The following is a 16,925-nucleotide window of genomic DNA, read 5'->3' as shown; positions in this document are numbered from 1 at the left end:
TCTACATTGCTGAGGTCGGCCTCAAACTTGTGATACTCCTGCCTCCACCTTCTGCTTCGCTAGGATTACAAGCATGGGCCACCACACCCACTGAAGCAAGGAGCTACAGGTTTCATTCTCTTCCTTGCATAGGTCCTCAAATCACCTTGTGCGTTCAGAGAGCCTCGTCCAATCATCCCCAAGGCAGTGCTGGAGTTTCAGGAGCGGCCACCAGGGTCCTGGATCTGCCTGCTCAATGAGGGGGACACACCCATTCCTGGCAGTGATTACAAAAAGTGAACAGGGGTGGGGAAGCTGAGGGGACCAGAGAGGCTGGGGAGAGGGTGCCTGGCCCTGTAGAGAAGAGAAGCTTCTATTATGACCTCTAGTTTAAACTAGTTATGGTGGTGCATATTTGTAATCCCAGCAATTCAGTAGGCTGAGGCAGGAGGATCTTAAGTTGAAGGCCAGCCTCAGCAGCTTACACAGGCCCCATCTCAAAAACAACAAAAGCACCTAGTTTATAGGGGGTAAGATACCGAGGCTCAAATACATGTCACTTTTCTGGGATCATTTAGTCGGTTGGTAGCACGACCCGGGTGGATGCAGGTGAGAGGTCCCCCCAACGCACTGGTGGAGGTTCAACAGTCTGAGAGGTCTACGTCCTCCCTAGGCCTCCATGACGCCCTTTCTGAGGTCACCCTCAGCACGTGCCCGCCTTGGCGCTGTAGGAAGACACACGGTTAATGAAACATGATGGCGTTCTCAAAGCCCACGAAGCTGAGTTCAGGATGGCGAGGTCTGCCAGACAGCGAAGGCCACTAGGGGAACGAACATGCGCACTGAAAGTACGGCTGCCCAAAGCCCAGGGAGGGGCTGACAGGGTCCCATTCCGAGGTTTTTGTGGCCGTAAGAATCCTGAAATAGGAACTCTGAACGCACGGAGAGACTATAATCTCTGGGGACTTGAAGGGGGAACGGTGTCAGGAGGCGAGAACACACATGGAAGGGCCTTCTCCTTTGAGTCCCACTACGGTGGCCAGAGAGGTTCCTTTAAAGCAGGAGGGGCGTGGTTCGGGCGGGATGTTTTGAAATGTTACGGTGGCCGGAAAAGTTCAAGAACCTTGGAATGAAAAACAGAAACGCGGACCGAAGCGGGCAGGAGGGCGTGGAAAGCTTATACAAATCGAAAAGGCGGGTTAACTCGAGAGACAGAATGAACAGAATTTGTGGAAAGTGAACACGTTGTTCCAAAAGTCCTGGAACTTCGGTGCATTCAGTGTTTATTCCAGGTGAAAACAAACAAGCTGCAGGGCAGAGTGGGGAGAGGCGAAGTACGGTGGCTAATTTGGTCCTTTCATAGCCGGAAATGGAACTTTGGGAAGGCGTGGCTGCGGCGCTCTTGGCGGATACGGTGGCCCATTGGGTCGGGCAAATTGTGAAATCTCGCGCGATTGAGCTGCTGCCGTCGGGGACGGGGCGGGGCTGGCGGCGGGGGCGGGGACCCGGAGCGGGAAGATGGCGGCGGCGCAGGAGGCGGACGGGGCCGGCAGCGCCGTAGTGGCGGCCGGGGGAGGCGGCTCCGGTCAGGTACGGAGGCCGAGAGGGGCCTGAGGGGGCTCTTCCCCAGCCGGGGGGCCTCCCACGGGGCGTGTCCTGCCTCTCTTCGCAGAATCTGGTGCATTGGGGGCTCCTTGGCTAGAGGGACCTTGAATATCGGGCCCAGGCGGGGCCGGGCCGCCCGGGAGGCCGGACAGTGGCGGGAACGGGGCCCTGTTGCGCGCCCGGTCCCCTGCACGCTCGTGCCGGACTCCCACTAGACTCTTCATTCCGCCCGGGGAGATCGTGGCGCGGTGGGGCGCAGGCTTGTTCCCAGGAGCCCTAGGTTCTTGACTCTGCGATTCCAGGCTCCAAGACCATTCCTAGAGTGGTCTGACGTCCTGGGTCTCGCCCGCCGTGCCTGACATGTGGGCAGTGGGTAATTGGAAGTTTTCTAGCTCTGGGGAAATCAGGTGATTATTGTGGGTTAGGGCAAAGGCTGTGGAAGCCAGTAGACCCATTTTACAGAAGGAATCCGAGAAACAGCGAGACTAAGGTGCTTGGAGAAGGTCACCCAGGTTAAGTTTGGCATCCATTCCATGTAGAACCTGATCCAGGGTGTCTGGACTGGCATGGGGATGCTTTTAGCATAAACTGACCCTGTGGGGGAATGGGTCCAAGTACAGACGACTGCTGACCCATTGTTGCCTAAACTAAACTGAGGCTGTAGAGCATACCAGGTAGGCAGCCACCATTCAGGCATCTGGGGAATGGATGGAGTGACAGCAAGGTGCTGTCGACCCACCCACTGGATGTCACTGACATGTGGGAGGCAGCTCAGGGGAGAGAAGTGCAGGTTGGGAGGGGAGAATGAGGCTGACTGTCTCTGTGACCTTGGGCAAGTTCCTTTCTTTCTTTGGGCCTTCGTTTCTCCAGTGATTAGTGGAGGTCGTGGACCGGAGGGCTAGTCCTGTGATGGGCCACAAAGATGACTCCAGCCATGTTCCTGCTGTCTGGGGAGTGGGAGAGGAGACTGCCATAAACAAAGAGTTATGATCTTGGATGACTTGGGTGGTGACAGAAGTCTGGGTCAGGGACTCAGGGAGCCCAAAGGAGGACAAATAATATCACCTGGGGAGGATGCCAGGAGAAATTTGGGGATAGAGCCCATCCCATCTGGACTGGATCTTTTCAGCATTTCAGGGCTTGGCAACTCAGGAAATGGTGAAGTTCCTGTTGGAATGAAAACATAGGCCCTGTCTTCAGGAGCTTCCCAGTGTTTCAGAAAGGAGGTCTTTCCTCCTCTCATGGGTGGGGGTGGCTGCAGAGACCATAGCTCAGGTTGCCTTGAACTTCCAGAAACCTAGATCTTCTTTTGTCCATCTCTGCTTGAAAGTTGTCAATGCTTACCCTTGGCCTTTAGGAAAAAGTACATTTTTTTTTTTAAAGCAGATTGAGGCCTTGCATGATCTGACTCTTATTTATATTAAACTAGGATTTCTCAAGTCTGGTGCTATTGAAATTTTAGATTGAACAGTCTTTGTTGTGGGGAGCTGCCCCATGAACCTGAGGATGTTCAGCAACATCTGTGGGCTCTACACTAGATGTCAATAGCATACACACCCCTCCCTCTTTGTGACAACCAAAAATGTCTCCTAATGTTGTGAATGCCCCCTGGGAGGGGGACAGAATCCCTCTTGCTTGACAACCACTAGACTAGAGGAGGACGAGCCACTGTGAAACTCCCCAGTTCCAGCCGTGTGCCCAGATCTCTTTCCTCACAGCCTTTCCATGTTTCTCCCTCTTCACTTGGGTGATCTTTACTAATCCTCCAGATCTCAGATGTCTTCTCCCCCGGAATGCTCTCTCTGATCCTCTCAGACTGGTCAAGTGCCCCCTCTGGGGTCCCCCCTCCCAGGCTGCCCACTGTCTGGGAACAGGTGTGGGTGTGTGTATTCCACTGAGGTGGGAGCCCTAGGAGAGCAGAGCCAGGACTATCTTGGTCACCATTGTGTCCCTAGCACTGCTCTGCTTAGGGCCGGGCACGAGGAGATGCTCAGGGTTTGTGGAATTAATGGGTCTTGAACCAGAAGCTGGGCTGAGGTGAGGTTCCCCAGAGCGGGAGCGCGGCTTCCTCCCGTCCTGCCAACAGCAGCAGCTGCTTCCTGGGCCCTTGGGGATGTTCCCAGGTGTTGTGTGTGAGATTGGACATGCAGGCCCAAGAGTGGGCGCTCTGTCTTAGTCACTTGATATGTTCACTGTCCCCGCTGCCGTCCACCAACTCGAGGGCCTAACACAGCCCCAGAGTGGGCAGACCCTCGCCCAGTCGTGTGCGCCAGCCAGCTTGCTCGTCTCAGCCAGGAGCTCAGGCCTAGAGCCCACAGCGCCACCGTTGAATCCTTGAGCTGATACGGTGGAATCAGCACTGCCTGCCGGGGACACAGCTGTGGACAAACAGGCCCTGCCCTCCTGGAAGCCCTGCTCCCCTAGAGGCTGGGGAGGAGGGAAGTATGAACAGGGACGAGTAGTAACAAGATAAATAAGAAGAACACACAGCGTCCTAGGTGGCAGCAAGTGCCGTGGACAGAAGTGAAGCTGCGGTGGGGACGCGCAGCGAGGGGTGGTGGGAGGGAGAGCTGCAGTTAATGTTTTTGGTTCTGGAGGTTGAACCCAGGCCAACAGCCCCATCCTTCCTTTTCCTTTCCTTTCTTTCTTTATTATTATTATTATTATTATTATTATTATTTTGGTTGGTTGGTTTGTGGACACAGGGTCTCACCAGGGTGCTAAGGCTGGCCTCAAACTTGCCGCCATCCTGCCTCAGCCTCCTGAGTTGTTAAAGTCTTGTTGTTGTTGTTGTTGTTGTTTTGTACTGGGGATTGAACACAGGGGCATTCTCCCACTGAGCCACATCCCTGTTCCTTTTTATTTTTTTATTTTTGAGACAGGGCCTTGTTAAGTTGCTAAGGCTTTGAACTTGCGATCCTCCTGCCCCAGCTTCCCGTGTTACTGTGATCACAAGCATAGACTGTTATGCCTGACTGGCTGCAGTTTAAAGAGGTGGTCCAGGAAGGCTTCTCTGAGGAGGTGACACTTGACTAAAGACCTAAAGGAGGTGTGGGAGGGAAAAACTTTTCAGGTAAACGGGGTGAGCACGCTTGCTGTGGTGTAGGAAGAGCCAGCAGCTGGCTGCGCCTCTGGAGAGGGAGGAGGGGGCACTTACTTTGCTAGGCCACTGAAGACTTGGCCTTTACTCTTTGACAAAGAGGAGTCATTAGAGGTCTTTCCCTCTTTATCTAAGTATTACTGAGCTACTGTGAACTTGTCTGTGTTGGTGGACGGCAGACTGGCCTTTAGCACAGTTGTGCAGTGGACAACCTCACAGTCTGGCCTGAGAATCAGTCCTTCCTCGGAATCCACAGGAACTAGTCCCAGGACTCCCCTCTCCCCACAGCCTGGCCTGCTCCAGGCCTTTATGTAAAATGCTATGATATTTGCATACAACCTACTCGGAGGTCATTTCTAGAGGACTCACAATATCTAATATAATGTAAATACTATGTAAACAGAACAGGAGCATGGCCTGTAACCCAGCAATTCTGGAGGCTGAGGCTGGAGGATGTGTCAAGGCCAGCCTCAGCAAGATGGCAACACCCTGTCTTAAAATAAAAATTAAAAAGGACTGAGGATGTGGCTCAGTGGTAAAGTGCCCCTGGGTTAATCCCCAGTACCAACAAAAAAAAACCAAACAAAGCTTTACTGTATTCTTTAGGGTGAATGATAATAAGAAAAAGTAAAAGTCAGTACAAATGCAAATCCCCCCACCTGGATATTTTCCATCCACAACAGGTGGAATCCTTGGATGCAGAACCACTAATGTGGGACCAACTGGACTTTATCTCCTTCAAAAGCTCCCCCATCTCCTCACTACTCCCCCTGTCTTTGGTACCAGGGATCGAACCCAGGGGCACTTACCCACTGAGCCACATCCCCAGCCCTTTTTTATATTTTATTTAGAGACAGGGTCTTCTAGGATCTTGCTGAGTGGCTGAGGCTGGCTTTGCACTGGCAATCCTCCTGCCTCAGCCTCCCGAGCCACTGGGATTACAGGTGTGTGCCATCTCACCTGGACCCAGCCTTCTTTGCTTTGAGTCAGGGTCTCACTATGTTCCAGCACTGGCCTTGAACTTTTAGTCCTCTGGAATTACAGAAATGTGCCACCACATCCAGTCCCTCACCCATACTTTTCCCTCTTGAGAGAATACCTGTCCTTGGGCTCCCTGTGGGGCTCCCTGTCTCCGCCTGAGGGTCTGACACAGATGTCAAAAGTAGCTCCTCGGGTCCTCGCTGATCACCCAGGCCACCCTGCGCCCTACCTACCCCTGCCCCGGTGGCTGTCACTCTCCCTTCTTGTTTCTGCAGAGCACTCTCCGGTTCTCCAGGCCTGCCTGTCTTCCCTCTGGTCCCTGGGTCTAGGCCGAGACCTCCGTGGTCCCACCCCCAGGCACAGGGCCTGGGGCTCAGAAGGTGTACAGGGAGCACAGTCTTCAAGGAAAGCTTTTCTCCCCGCTTGGTACCAGCATTTTTATAACCTGGCCCTCAGGCCAGGGAGGCAAAGTGACATGTCCTTCCAAGGTGTCGTAGTCAAGAACTGGGGGACCAGGACCACAGCTATGTCTGACCCTGGAGCCCCACTTCTGACTTCAGTGTTGATCTGTGCTTTGGGAAATGGCAGGAAAGAGCGTCTTCTGGTGATGGGGACAGGAGGTGACAACAAACACCTGTAACGCGCCAGCCCCAGCCTTCGCCCTGTACCCCAGGCATGTGCTGTCTGCCAGGCGAAGTGGACAGAAAGACCTTGCAGCAGGCCTCGGGAAAGGGAGGGCGGGTCCTTTGGGGACAGCAGGTGCCATGTATTTGTCGGCTGTTCTCGTGCTCCTCCTGGTGCTGGCCCTGTGCTGGTCAGTACTCCTGAGTAGACTGGCCCTCAGCTCTGGTTCTGTCTCCTGATGGGCGAGGGGCTGCTGGCAGGGGGACAGGGACGGGATGGGGAAGCCAGCAGGGTCCCTGCTCACACTCCCACACCCACTCCTTAGGGGTTTTCTGATTCTGAACATTGTTTCAGTGAGGACTCTTGTGGCCTCCCTGCCCCTGTCATCCTGCTGTCGTCTTCGTCCTTCCAGAGTGACCCAGACCAGTAGCTTAACCTCTGGAGCTCAGTTCTGCCTGGAGCAGTTTGGAGTCCGCCCCGGCTCTGTGCGTGTTCAGGGCGCCCACCTCCCTGCATGGCTCCCATTCAACCTATGTGCCCCGTGTCACCTCTGGACCAGCAGCCCCTGGAGGGCAGGACTGGGCTCAGGAGGCTTCAGGAACTATTTGCCCAGGGAAGGGCCTTTCAGACAAACCGCAGCCTTGCAGTCTGGCCCCTGTCACAGACCCCTTGTCTTGTCTCCAGTAGACGCCTCCTGTGTCCTGGCCGCAGCCTCAGGGAGTAGTGGCGGCCCCCAGCCTCACACGGCTGCTGTTACCTCTGTTTCTGCACCTGCCCCGCCCTGCCCCCGCCTCCTGCGCCTACCAGTTGCTGCAGTTTCCATCTCAGCTCCCTGAGCCCTGGCCTGGCTCAGGTGTCCTTTTCCTGCATCCCAGCCCTGCCCGCTTTGGGTCACCACTGTCTAGAGATAGGTCTGTCTCCCCTGGGTTATAGATCCCCAGGAGGTCAGCACAGGGCTGTCTGGGTCACCACTGTGTCCCCAGCACAGAGGAGGCACTCGGAGTATTTTCCTCCTGAGAAGAAAATCCAGCTCCCTGCCCGGAGCGTTCATCTGTCCACTCTCTGGCTGTTGGTCGAGCCTTCTCTGTGCCCGGCCCTCCTGGGCCTTGGTGGGTGGTGGTGCCTAAAATAGCCCTGTCTCATGTCCCGTTCCCTCTCCTAACTCTGGTGTGTGTCCCCCACAGGTGACCAGCAATGGCAGCATTGGGAGGGACCCGCCGGCGGACACCCAACCCCAGAACCCAGCACCCCAGCCAGCACCCAATGCCTGGCAGGTCATCAAAGGCGTGCTGTTCAGGTGAGCAGCTGGGGAACTTCAAATAAGGAAAGCATAAGGGTCGGGTGCCGCTTGAACATCTGGAGTCCCCGTAACTTGGCAGGCTGAGGCAGGAGGGTCACAAATTCAAGTCCAGCCTGGGCAACTTAGCAAAACCCAGTCTCAAAATAAAGAATACAGTGTGGAGCACTTGCCTAGCACGTGTAACGCTCTGGGGCCAAGCCCTGGTGCCATTAAAAAAAGAAAAAACTGGGTGCAGTGATGTACATAGGCCTATAATCCCAGTGGTTTGGGAGGCTGAGGCAGGAAGACTGCACGTTCAAATCCAGCCTCAGCAACTCGTGAGGCCCTGAGCAACTTAGTGAGACCCCACCTCAAAATGAAAAATAAAGACTGGTCTAGGAGTAAAGTGTCCCCATGTTCAGTTGCCAGTACCCCCCTCCCCACCCCCACCCCCGAAAAAAAAAAAAAAAGCAAAGCAAAAGGAAGAAAGGAAGACTCACCTGAGGGTGATGATCATTGCCCACTGGGAGAGGGTGACTTTTTTTTTTTTTTTAATACTTTTTAGTTGTAGATGGACACAATACTTTCATTTATTTTTTTTAATGTGGTGCTGAGGATCGAACCCTGCACCTCACACATGCTAGGCGGGCCCCCTGCCCCTGAGCCACAGCTTCAGCCCAGAGGTTTACTTTTCGTGTGATAGAATTTCATTTTCTCGCAGTGCTGGGATGCACACGGGAGCCTGTGCTCACCACTGCTGAGCCACATCCCCAGCCCTCTTCTTTTTTTGTTCTGGGTCCTAATCTCTCTTTCTCTCTCTCTCTCTTTTTTTTAATGTTTATTTTTTAGTTTTAGGTGGGCACAATATCTTTATTTTATTTTTATGTGGTGCTGAGGATCAAACCCAGGGTCTCACGCATGCCAGGCGAGCGCGCTACCACTTGAGACACATCCCGAGCCCCCCTAATCTCTCTCTCTCTCTTTTTCGTGGGCAGTGCTGGGGATTGAACCCAGGGCCTTGTGCATGGGAGGCACAAACTCTACGAACTGAGCTATACCCCCAGCCCCCCTGGGTCCTAATCTCTTATAAGGAATCCAGTCATGGTGGATTAGGATCTCATGTACCCGAATAACATCTTAATTTCAATTTTATTCTGATTTGTGGTACTGGGGATTGAATTCAGGAGTGCTCTGTCACTGTCACACATTCCTAACCCTTTTTATTTTTTGTTTTGCCACAGGGTCTCACTAAGCTTAATGAGAGCAGCTTTCAAATTTATGACCCCCTGCTTTGGCCTCCCAAGTAGCTGCAGTTCCAGTAGCTGTGCCTGGCCTTGTTTATTTAAAAGGTTTTACTCATTGTGCTGAGGGTCAAATCCAGGGCCTCATGCATACTAAGCACATGTCTACTGCTAAATTGCCTATTGATTATTATTTATTATTATTGCCATCTCTAAACATAGTCACTGAGGTACTAAGAGTTATTCCTTCAACACAGGAATTTTGGGGAACATAACTCAGTCTGCAACCTCTACAGAGAAAATTTACTGTTTTAAGGTTGGGAGTATTGCTTAGTGATAGACCACTTGCCTAGTGTGCTCAGAACCCTGCCTTCAATCCCCACAAGTGCAAAAGAAGACAAAAATTGACCATTTTAACTATATATATGTATTTTCTTTGCAAGGGTGGTGGGGAGACAGGGAATTAAACCCAGAGACACTTTACCATTAAGGTACATCCCAAATCCTTTTTTTTTTTTTTAATATATATTTTTTTATTTTTTAGTTGTAGTTGGACACAATACCTTTATTTTATTTATTTTTATGTGGTGCTGAGGATTGAACCCAGTGCCTCGCACATGCTAGGTGAGCACTTTACCACTGAGCCACAACCCCAGCCCCAGTCCTTTTAATTTTTTAATTTGAGACAGGGTATTGCTAAATTGCTGGCCTCAAACTGGCTACCCTGCCTACGTCGTCAGAGTTCCTGGGATTACGGGTGTGCGCCATCATGTCCAGCTATTTTAAGCCTTTCTAAGTGTAATCTCCTGTGATATTAAGTATATTCACATTGCCAGAGATGGCACACTCCTGTAATCCCCGTGACTTGGGAGGCTGAGGCAGGAGGAACACAAGTTCAAAGCCGATCTGGGCAACTTAGCGAGACCCTGTCACAGAATAAAAAATAAAATGGACTGGGGTTTTAGCTCAGTGGTAAAGTATCCCTGGGTTCAATCCCTAGAACCCCCAAAATAAAAATAAATAAAAAACAAAAGGACTGGGGTGTATCTCAATGTAGAGTGCCCAGTTGCACCCCCAGACCCCACCAGATGCAGAAGTACATTCACCCCGATAGATGCCTGTCACACTGTTCACCTTCCCAAACTGAAACCCACTAAATACAGACTCCCCACTTTGTCTTCTCACTGCCTTCTGACATCTATCTGTATACTCTGTGTGTGTGTGTGTGCGTGTGTGTGTGCATGTCTCTCTCTTTTTTGGCACTAGAGATTGAACCCAGGGACGCTTTAGCACTGAGCCACACCCCCAATTTTTAAATTTTGACACAGGGTGTTGTTAAGTTGCCAAAGGTCTTGCTGAATTGCTGAGACTGGCCTTGACCTTGTGGTCCTCTGGATTACAGGCATGTACCACCATGTCTACTTCTGTCCCTGTGACTTTTTATTTTATTTTTTTAACTTTTTAGTTGTAGTTGGACACAATACCTTTGTTTTATTTATTTATTTTTATGGGTGCTGAGGATCAAACCCAGGACCTCACATGTGCTTGGTAAGCGCTCTACTGCTGAGCCCCAGCCCCAGCCCCCTGTCCCTGTGACTTTTACTGCTTTGGTTAGCTCTGATGAACGGTCAGCCTTTGTTTTCCTGTGACAGGTGATGGTATCTTCTTGCGTATGGATTCTCATGTTCCTTCCAACAGTGGGACTCAGGGTTGTGCCCTCAGTGTCTAGTTGGGGGGATAATAGGTGGGAATGGGGTGGTATATCTGGCACTTGGTTTTGTCCCTGTCTGTCTACACCTAGTGACAGGCCCTTTTTCTGTTCTGTGCCCTTATTTACCCATCTGTAAAATGGACATTTCTTTGTTCTCTTCTTTTGGAGAGGTACTTCAGTAAAATGGTCAGAAGACCAGGCCATACAGTCAGTTCTCTTTTAGCTGTGAGAAATTACACAGCAGAAAGGTGTAAGTTTTGTTTTCTTCCTTTCCTTCAGGGGCACTCTACCACTGAGCCACATCCCCAACACTGTTTATATTTATTATTTGAGACAGGGTTTCTCAAAGTTGCCTGGCTGGCCTCAAACGTGGGATCCTCTGGCCTTAGCCTCCTGAGTCGCTGGCATTACAGGTGTGCCCGCCATCCCCTTAGCTAGAATGTCTGCACATCACCAGGGCCGGCCACAGGGAAGGCTGGGAAATGTACTCTTTATTCTGGGGACCCAAGCACCTTGCTGAAAAGCAGTGATTCTCTTCCTAAAGTGAAAGGAGGGTGATTCTGTGGGGGCAGGGATCCGTCTATAGATTGTTGGGCAGATCTGAAATTTATTAGATTTCCTCTAAATTTGTAAATCATATGTACTTATTGTATAAAATAAAACAATTTAGACAACTAGAAGAGTATAAAGAAAAATGAGGGGCCTGAGCTTAGCTCAGTGGTACAACATTTCCCAAGTCCTCTGAAGCCATGTGGGGTCTGCATACACCCTGCTCACAGGCTCCTGTTTACTCCATTATTTTGGAGGGGAGAGAAAGGAATGGAACCCAAGGATGCTTTACCGAACCTCATCTCCAGCCCTTTTTTTTATTTCTTATTTAGAGACAGGGTCTGGCTAAATTGCCTAGGGCTTTGCCAAGTTCCTGAGGCTGGCTTTTGAACTTGCCATCCTCCCTAGTCACTGGGATCACAGGTGTGCGGCGCCATGCCTGGCTTTCCCGTTTACTTTCAGTCATCCCTAGGTCTCTTGGAATGCCTAACACAGTGTGCATGCTGTGTTAGCATGTAACAGGTGTTACACTGTACTGTTCAGGGAATAATGAGATGAAAAAGGTTTATACATGTTCAGAAGCAGTTTTTATTTTTGAATGCTTTCCATCTGCGGTTGGTTCATTTCACGTAAGTGAAACCTGCAGCTCTGGAGGGCCGACACTAAAGAAAAGGCGGGACTATTGGTTGGTGGCCATCTGGTGAGCACATACCTAGTAATTGGCCCTAAGCGGGTCACATTAGGATGCTCAAAGACAAACTTGTTTAAGAAAAATTATGAGCTACCCACTTGTCCAAAATAGCGAATCAGCTATCATCATTTGGGGCGGAAAAGGTTGGGGGCACGGGTGGCTCCGATTGCATGGGAGAGCCGGCCTCAGCACGGCTCTGTCACCTCTCAGCTGTGGCACATGCTCAGGTGATCACCTTTCCTGTGCCTCAGTTTCCATCTCACAGACGGGAGCGCTGACCGAGGGTCATCAAATGGATTCCATGAGAATCCATGTCACTAGTGTGGCATTGCTTTCATTGTTCAATTAAAAAAAAAAAAACGACCTTATGGACTGGGACTGGGGCTGGGGCTCAGCGGCAGAGCGCTCGCCTAGCACGTGTGAGCCCTGAGTTCGATCCTCAGCACCACAAAAAAATAATTAAACGAAATATACTGTGTCCATGTATAGCTAAAAAATAACCCACAAAATCTGACGCAGTTGTCAATCACATTCTGCCGTGGGACAGGGTCATCTGCCTGGTGTCCTCCAAGGGTGGCACATAGCCAGGCATGGTGGCACATCCTGTAATCCCGGTGGCTCAGGAGGATGACAAGTTCAAAGCCAGCCTCAGCAACTTAGCAAGACCCTGTCTGAAAATAAAAAGGGCTGGGGCTGGGGCTCAGTGGTGGAGCACTCCTGGGTCAATCCTTGGAGTCCCACAGGCTACCGGGAGCTGTGCAGGAAGAACTCTCTTCTGGGTGTTCAGCCCCTAAGCCTGGGCGCGCTCCTGCCGCTGGCGCCCCAGGCTTCTCCGCGAGCTCCTTTCCCCCTCCCTTCCCCGATGGCCACGTAACGATTTAGGATCTTATTCTGTGTCACTCATTTTTCACGGCCCAGCAGCTCTGCATAGATTACTTGTGTCCTTCCCTTCATTTTTACAGAAGAAGCAGGCTGTGTCACACACTGGCCTCTCCTTGGTGTTTTCTCATTAGCAAGGTATCTGAGAAATCTTTCTGCATCAGTACAGAAGGGAGCTTGCCGCGGATGAAAGAGCTCTAATACAGACTCACCGCAGGCTCGTTTCCTCCCTGAGAACCAGCCGGCGCCGCCGTCAGTTGGGTGGATGCACACAGACCATTTTGTCTGGAGTCATCTTTGTTTTTAAGGTAGACACAGTATCTTTATTTTACTTTTATGTGGTGCTCAGAATCGAACCCAGTGCCTCAAGCATGCTAGGCGAGCACGTTACCGCTTGAACCACACCCCCAGCCCTGGAGTCAGCCCCAGCACTTCTTATTATTTATTTTGAGACGGGGTCTTGTTAAGTTGCTGAGGGTCTTGCAAAGTTGCTGAGGCTGGCCTCAAACTTGTAGTCCTCCTGCCTCAGCCTCCCGAGTTGCTGGGATTACAGGTTTGCTCCACCATATCTGGCAGTGCTTTTTATTTTCAATTTTGATTTAGGGTCTCAATGAGTAGCCCCAGGCTGGCCTTGAATTTATGAGCCTCCCAAGTAACTGGGATTAAAGGCATGTACCACCGCCGCTGCCCCTGCCTGTCTGCACACCCCACCCCACCCCACCCCAGTGCTGGGAATGGAAGCCAGGGCCTTCACACCTTAGGCACACACTCTACCTTTGAGTACTTTTTTATTTTATTTTCAGACAGTTCTCACTACGTTTCCTAGGCTGGCCTCAAACTTGTCATCCTCCCATCTGTGTGGAGTTCTTAAATTGAGGGTTTATTTTCAGGGTCCCTGAACTCCTCACAGCTTTAGGGAGATTATGTGAAATAGGCTCTGGGGACGGGTGGCATGTGTGCATTTGAGCTTGTCCTCAAACTAGACCCGTGGTTGCTGGGGTGGAGATGGCCAGCACTGGGTGTATAAAGGAGTGGGGAGACGGAGGGTTTGTTTTCTTTTGTTTTTTCCCTCTCCATCACTCAGGGATTGAACTCAGGGGTGCTTCACCACAGAGCTACATCCCAGCCCTGTTTATTTATATTTTGAAACAAGGACTTACTAGGTGGCTGAGACTGGCTTTGAACTTATGATCCTCCTGCCTCGGCCTCTGGAGTCACTGGGATTACAGGCGTGCTTTCCGGTGTCCAGCTAGGAGGTTTTTTGTTTTTTTTTTTGTACAGGGAATTGAACTGAGCCTCCTCCCCAGCCCATTTTGTATTTTATTTAGAGACAGGGTCTCGCGGAGTTGCTGAGCACCTTGTACCTGGCCAGCTAGGAGTTTTAATTTATGTCTTTTCATACATTTACAAGTTTCCAGCTGAGCATGGTGATGCACACCTGTAATCCCAGAGACTCAGGAGCCTGAGTCAGAAGGATCACAGGTTTGAGGCCAACCTGGACCACTCTAGAGCACTCGTCTCAGTAAAATACAAACAAAGGGTGCTGGGCTGGGGCTCAGTGGCGGAGCACTGGCCTAAGCTGCTGAGACCCAGGTTCAGTTCCTAGTAATGAGAAAAAAGGGAAGAAATCATATTTACAACTTTTTTGAACTGGTGGCTGTAGGGCGGTAGTTGGGGTGGGAGGGAGGGAGGGAGGACTTAAAGTCTGTTTTATTTGCTTACTCGGGTAAATTGAAAAATGTCAGGAGGGTCCAGGCCCTGTAGGCCTGGCTCCATGAGCAGAGGACCGTGTCTGTGAGCCTTCCACAAAGGCCCTGAAGACCATGGTGACACATGTTCTCCAGAGAACTAGGGAATGGAGCCCAGAGGGATGGGGACCTCCATGGGCTCCTCACTAGGCAGGATGGAGCTGCCTGTGGGTGTCTGTGCTCCCAAATGTTCCTGGGAGTATTTACGAAAATGGGAACTTCTCGTGGAGGCGGTTGGGTCCCCAGAGAATGCCAGCCGTTGTGCCTCAGGGACTTTTGGGGAGGCAGCAGGTGGCTGAGCTAGGCCACGGCCCCTGAGACCCCAGACCCCTGGGCCTCATGGCTTCTGCAGGCAGAGGCAAGTCCCTGCGCCTGACCAAGCTCAGTTGGGGGGCAGCCCGCCCATGCCAGCGGAGCACCCGGTCCTTTTCCACTTTACAGCTTTTGTTTTTGTGGTGCTGGGGATGGAGCCCAGGGCCTTGTGCATAACAGGTGGGTGCTCCCACCGAGCTGCATCCCAGCTCAAAATCCAGGCTTCTCAGCTGGACATGGTGGCACGTGCCTGTAATCCCAGCCGCTGGGAGGCTGAGGCAAGAAGATGGCAAGTTTGAGGCCAGCCTCAGCAATTCAGTGAGACCCTGTCTCAAATTTATAAAGGAGGCTGAGGATATGGCTCAGTGGTAGAGCACCCCTGGGCTCAGTCCCTAGTGTCTGTCTCTCTGTTTTCCTCTCTCTCTCTCACACACACACACTCTCAAACACACGCACACACTGAGCCACATCCCCAGCCCGTTTTATATTTTATTTAAAGACAGGGTCTCGCCAAGTTGCTGAGGCTGGCTTTGAACTTGCATTCCTCTTGCCTCAGCCTCCTGAGCCGCTGGGATTACAGGTGTGTGCCACTGTGCCCAGCCTCTTTGTTGTTTTTTAGGAAGACAGGGTCTCGCAGTGTTGCCCAGGCTGGCCTGGAGCTCCTGGGCTCCAGGGATCCTCCTGCTTCGGCCTCCTGAAGACTGGTACTGCAGGCATGCACTACCGCGCCTGGCTGGTTTTTTTTTTCCCCCCTCTGAATATGAATTTTATTTTATTTTTTTTAAAGAGAGAGAGAGAGAGAGAGAGAGAGAGAGAGAGAGAGAGAGAATTTTAACATTTATTTTTTAGTTTTCGGCGGGCACAACATCTTTTGTTTGTATGTGGTGCTGAGGGTCGAACCCGGGCCGCATGCATGCCAGGCGAGCGCGCTACCGCTTGAGCCACATCCCCAGCCCTATGAATATTTTTTATCTGAGCTTGGTTGGCTATGGATGCAAAACCTGCAGATACCGAGGGCCAAATGTAATCTCATTTTCTCAATATTTGTAATTAACAAATATAAAATGTGTTGATATATTCTTAGTATATTAATTGATTTTTCATTTTTATTTTTTATTTTATTTAAAAATTTTTTTCTAGTTGTAGATGGACAGACACAATATCTTTGTTTTTATTTATCTTTAATGGGGTGCTGAGGATCGAACCCAGGGCCTCATACGTGAGAGGCAAGCACTCTATCACTAGCCACAATCCCAGCCCTATTGATTTTTTTTGAGCCCTTTCAGTTCTTTTTATTTAAATTTATTTTTTAGTTGTAGTTGAACGCAATACCTTTATTTTATTTATTTTTATGGGTTGCTGAGGATCGAACCCAGGGTCTTGCATGTGCTAGGCGAGTGCTCTACTGCTCAGCCCCAGCTCGAGCCTCCTCAGTTCTTTTTATATATATATATTAATTAGTCGTAGGTGGACACAGTGCCTTTGATTAATTAATATATTTTTTGTGTGGGGCTGAGGATGAAACCAGGACCTCCCCTGTGCTAGGCAAGCGCTCCACCACTGAGCCACACAGCCCTGCTCCCTCTGTAGTCCTCGTTGAGGGCCGAGTGGGTCTGAAGGACCTCACCTTGTGGCTAAAAAGGAGGACTAACCCATTACTTACCACCATTTCTCCAGTTTTCAGTTGATTTGAAGTTTGAAAATGTTCCTTCTTGTAAGGTTGTAAGGTTTTGTGTCCCTGAAATATTGGGACTCCAGATTCCTAGGATTCTCTCTCGCAGGGACCCCGGGGGTTGGGGCAGGTGCTTCTCAGGTGTGGGAGCTCGTGAGGCCACGTGACTGCCCAAAGCCCCTGGGGGAGTCAGGGTGGCCCCATGTGGAGCCAGGCAGTGCCGGGCCCCCAGCACCCACTGGCACCTGGGCCTACCTCCACACCTCACTTGGGGTCCTCTTGCCATCTCAGCTGCCTTGTGACTGACTTTTTGGGGACCCTCCCCCACTCGGTCACAGTCCCTAGCCAGACCCTGGAGTGCAGGTGCCCAGTGAGGCGCTGGGTTGCTGGGGGCAGGCCGGTGGCTCAGCCTGTGTGCTTTCTCCTCAGGATCTTCGTCATCTGGGCCATCAGCAGCTGGTTCCGCCGAGGGCCGGCCCCTCAGGACCAGACGGGCCCCGGGGGAGCCCCACGTGTCGCCAGCCGCAACCTGTTCCCCAAAGACACTTTAATGG

The 16,925-nt window shown here is 51.3% G+C and overlaps 1 protein-coding gene and 1 non-coding gene across 2 annotated transcripts in view; one reads left to right on the top strand and one right to left on the bottom strand.

Moving 5' to 3' along the window:
* Positions 1 to 1,480: 1,480 nt before the first annotated feature.
* Positions 1,481 to 16,925, top strand: part of Clptm1 (CLPTM1 regulator of GABA type A receptor forward trafficking) — a 28,534-nt gene continuing 13,089 nt past the window's right edge. The window contains exons 1-3 of the mRNA XM_046455625.1: positions 1,481 to 1,569; positions 7,474 to 7,586; positions 16,801 to 16,924. Coding sequence (XP_046311581.1) covers positions 1,498 to 1,569; positions 7,474 to 7,586; positions 16,801 to 16,924 — 309 coding nt within the window. The 5' untranslated portion in view covers positions 1,481 to 1,497. The remainder of the gene's footprint in view (positions 1,570 to 7,473; positions 7,587 to 16,800; position 16,925) is intronic.
* Trnag-ccc (transfer RNA glycine (anticodon CCC)) lies at positions 8,557 to 8,630 on the bottom strand. Its single transcript has one exon. It is a non-coding gene; the product is annotated as a tRNA-Gly (tRNA).

Source organism: Marmota monax, unplaced genomic scaffold (assembly GCF_021218885.2).
Source record: "Marmota monax isolate L192 unplaced genomic scaffold, Marmota_monax_Labrador192_F-V1.1 WCK01_AAM20220418_F8-fsc00149, whole genome shotgun sequence".
Taxonomy (NCBI): Eukaryota; Metazoa; Chordata; class Mammalia; order Rodentia; family Sciuridae; genus Marmota; species Marmota monax.
Note: the sequence above shows the minus strand (reverse complement) of the source record. Positions and strands in the feature narration are given on the sequence as shown.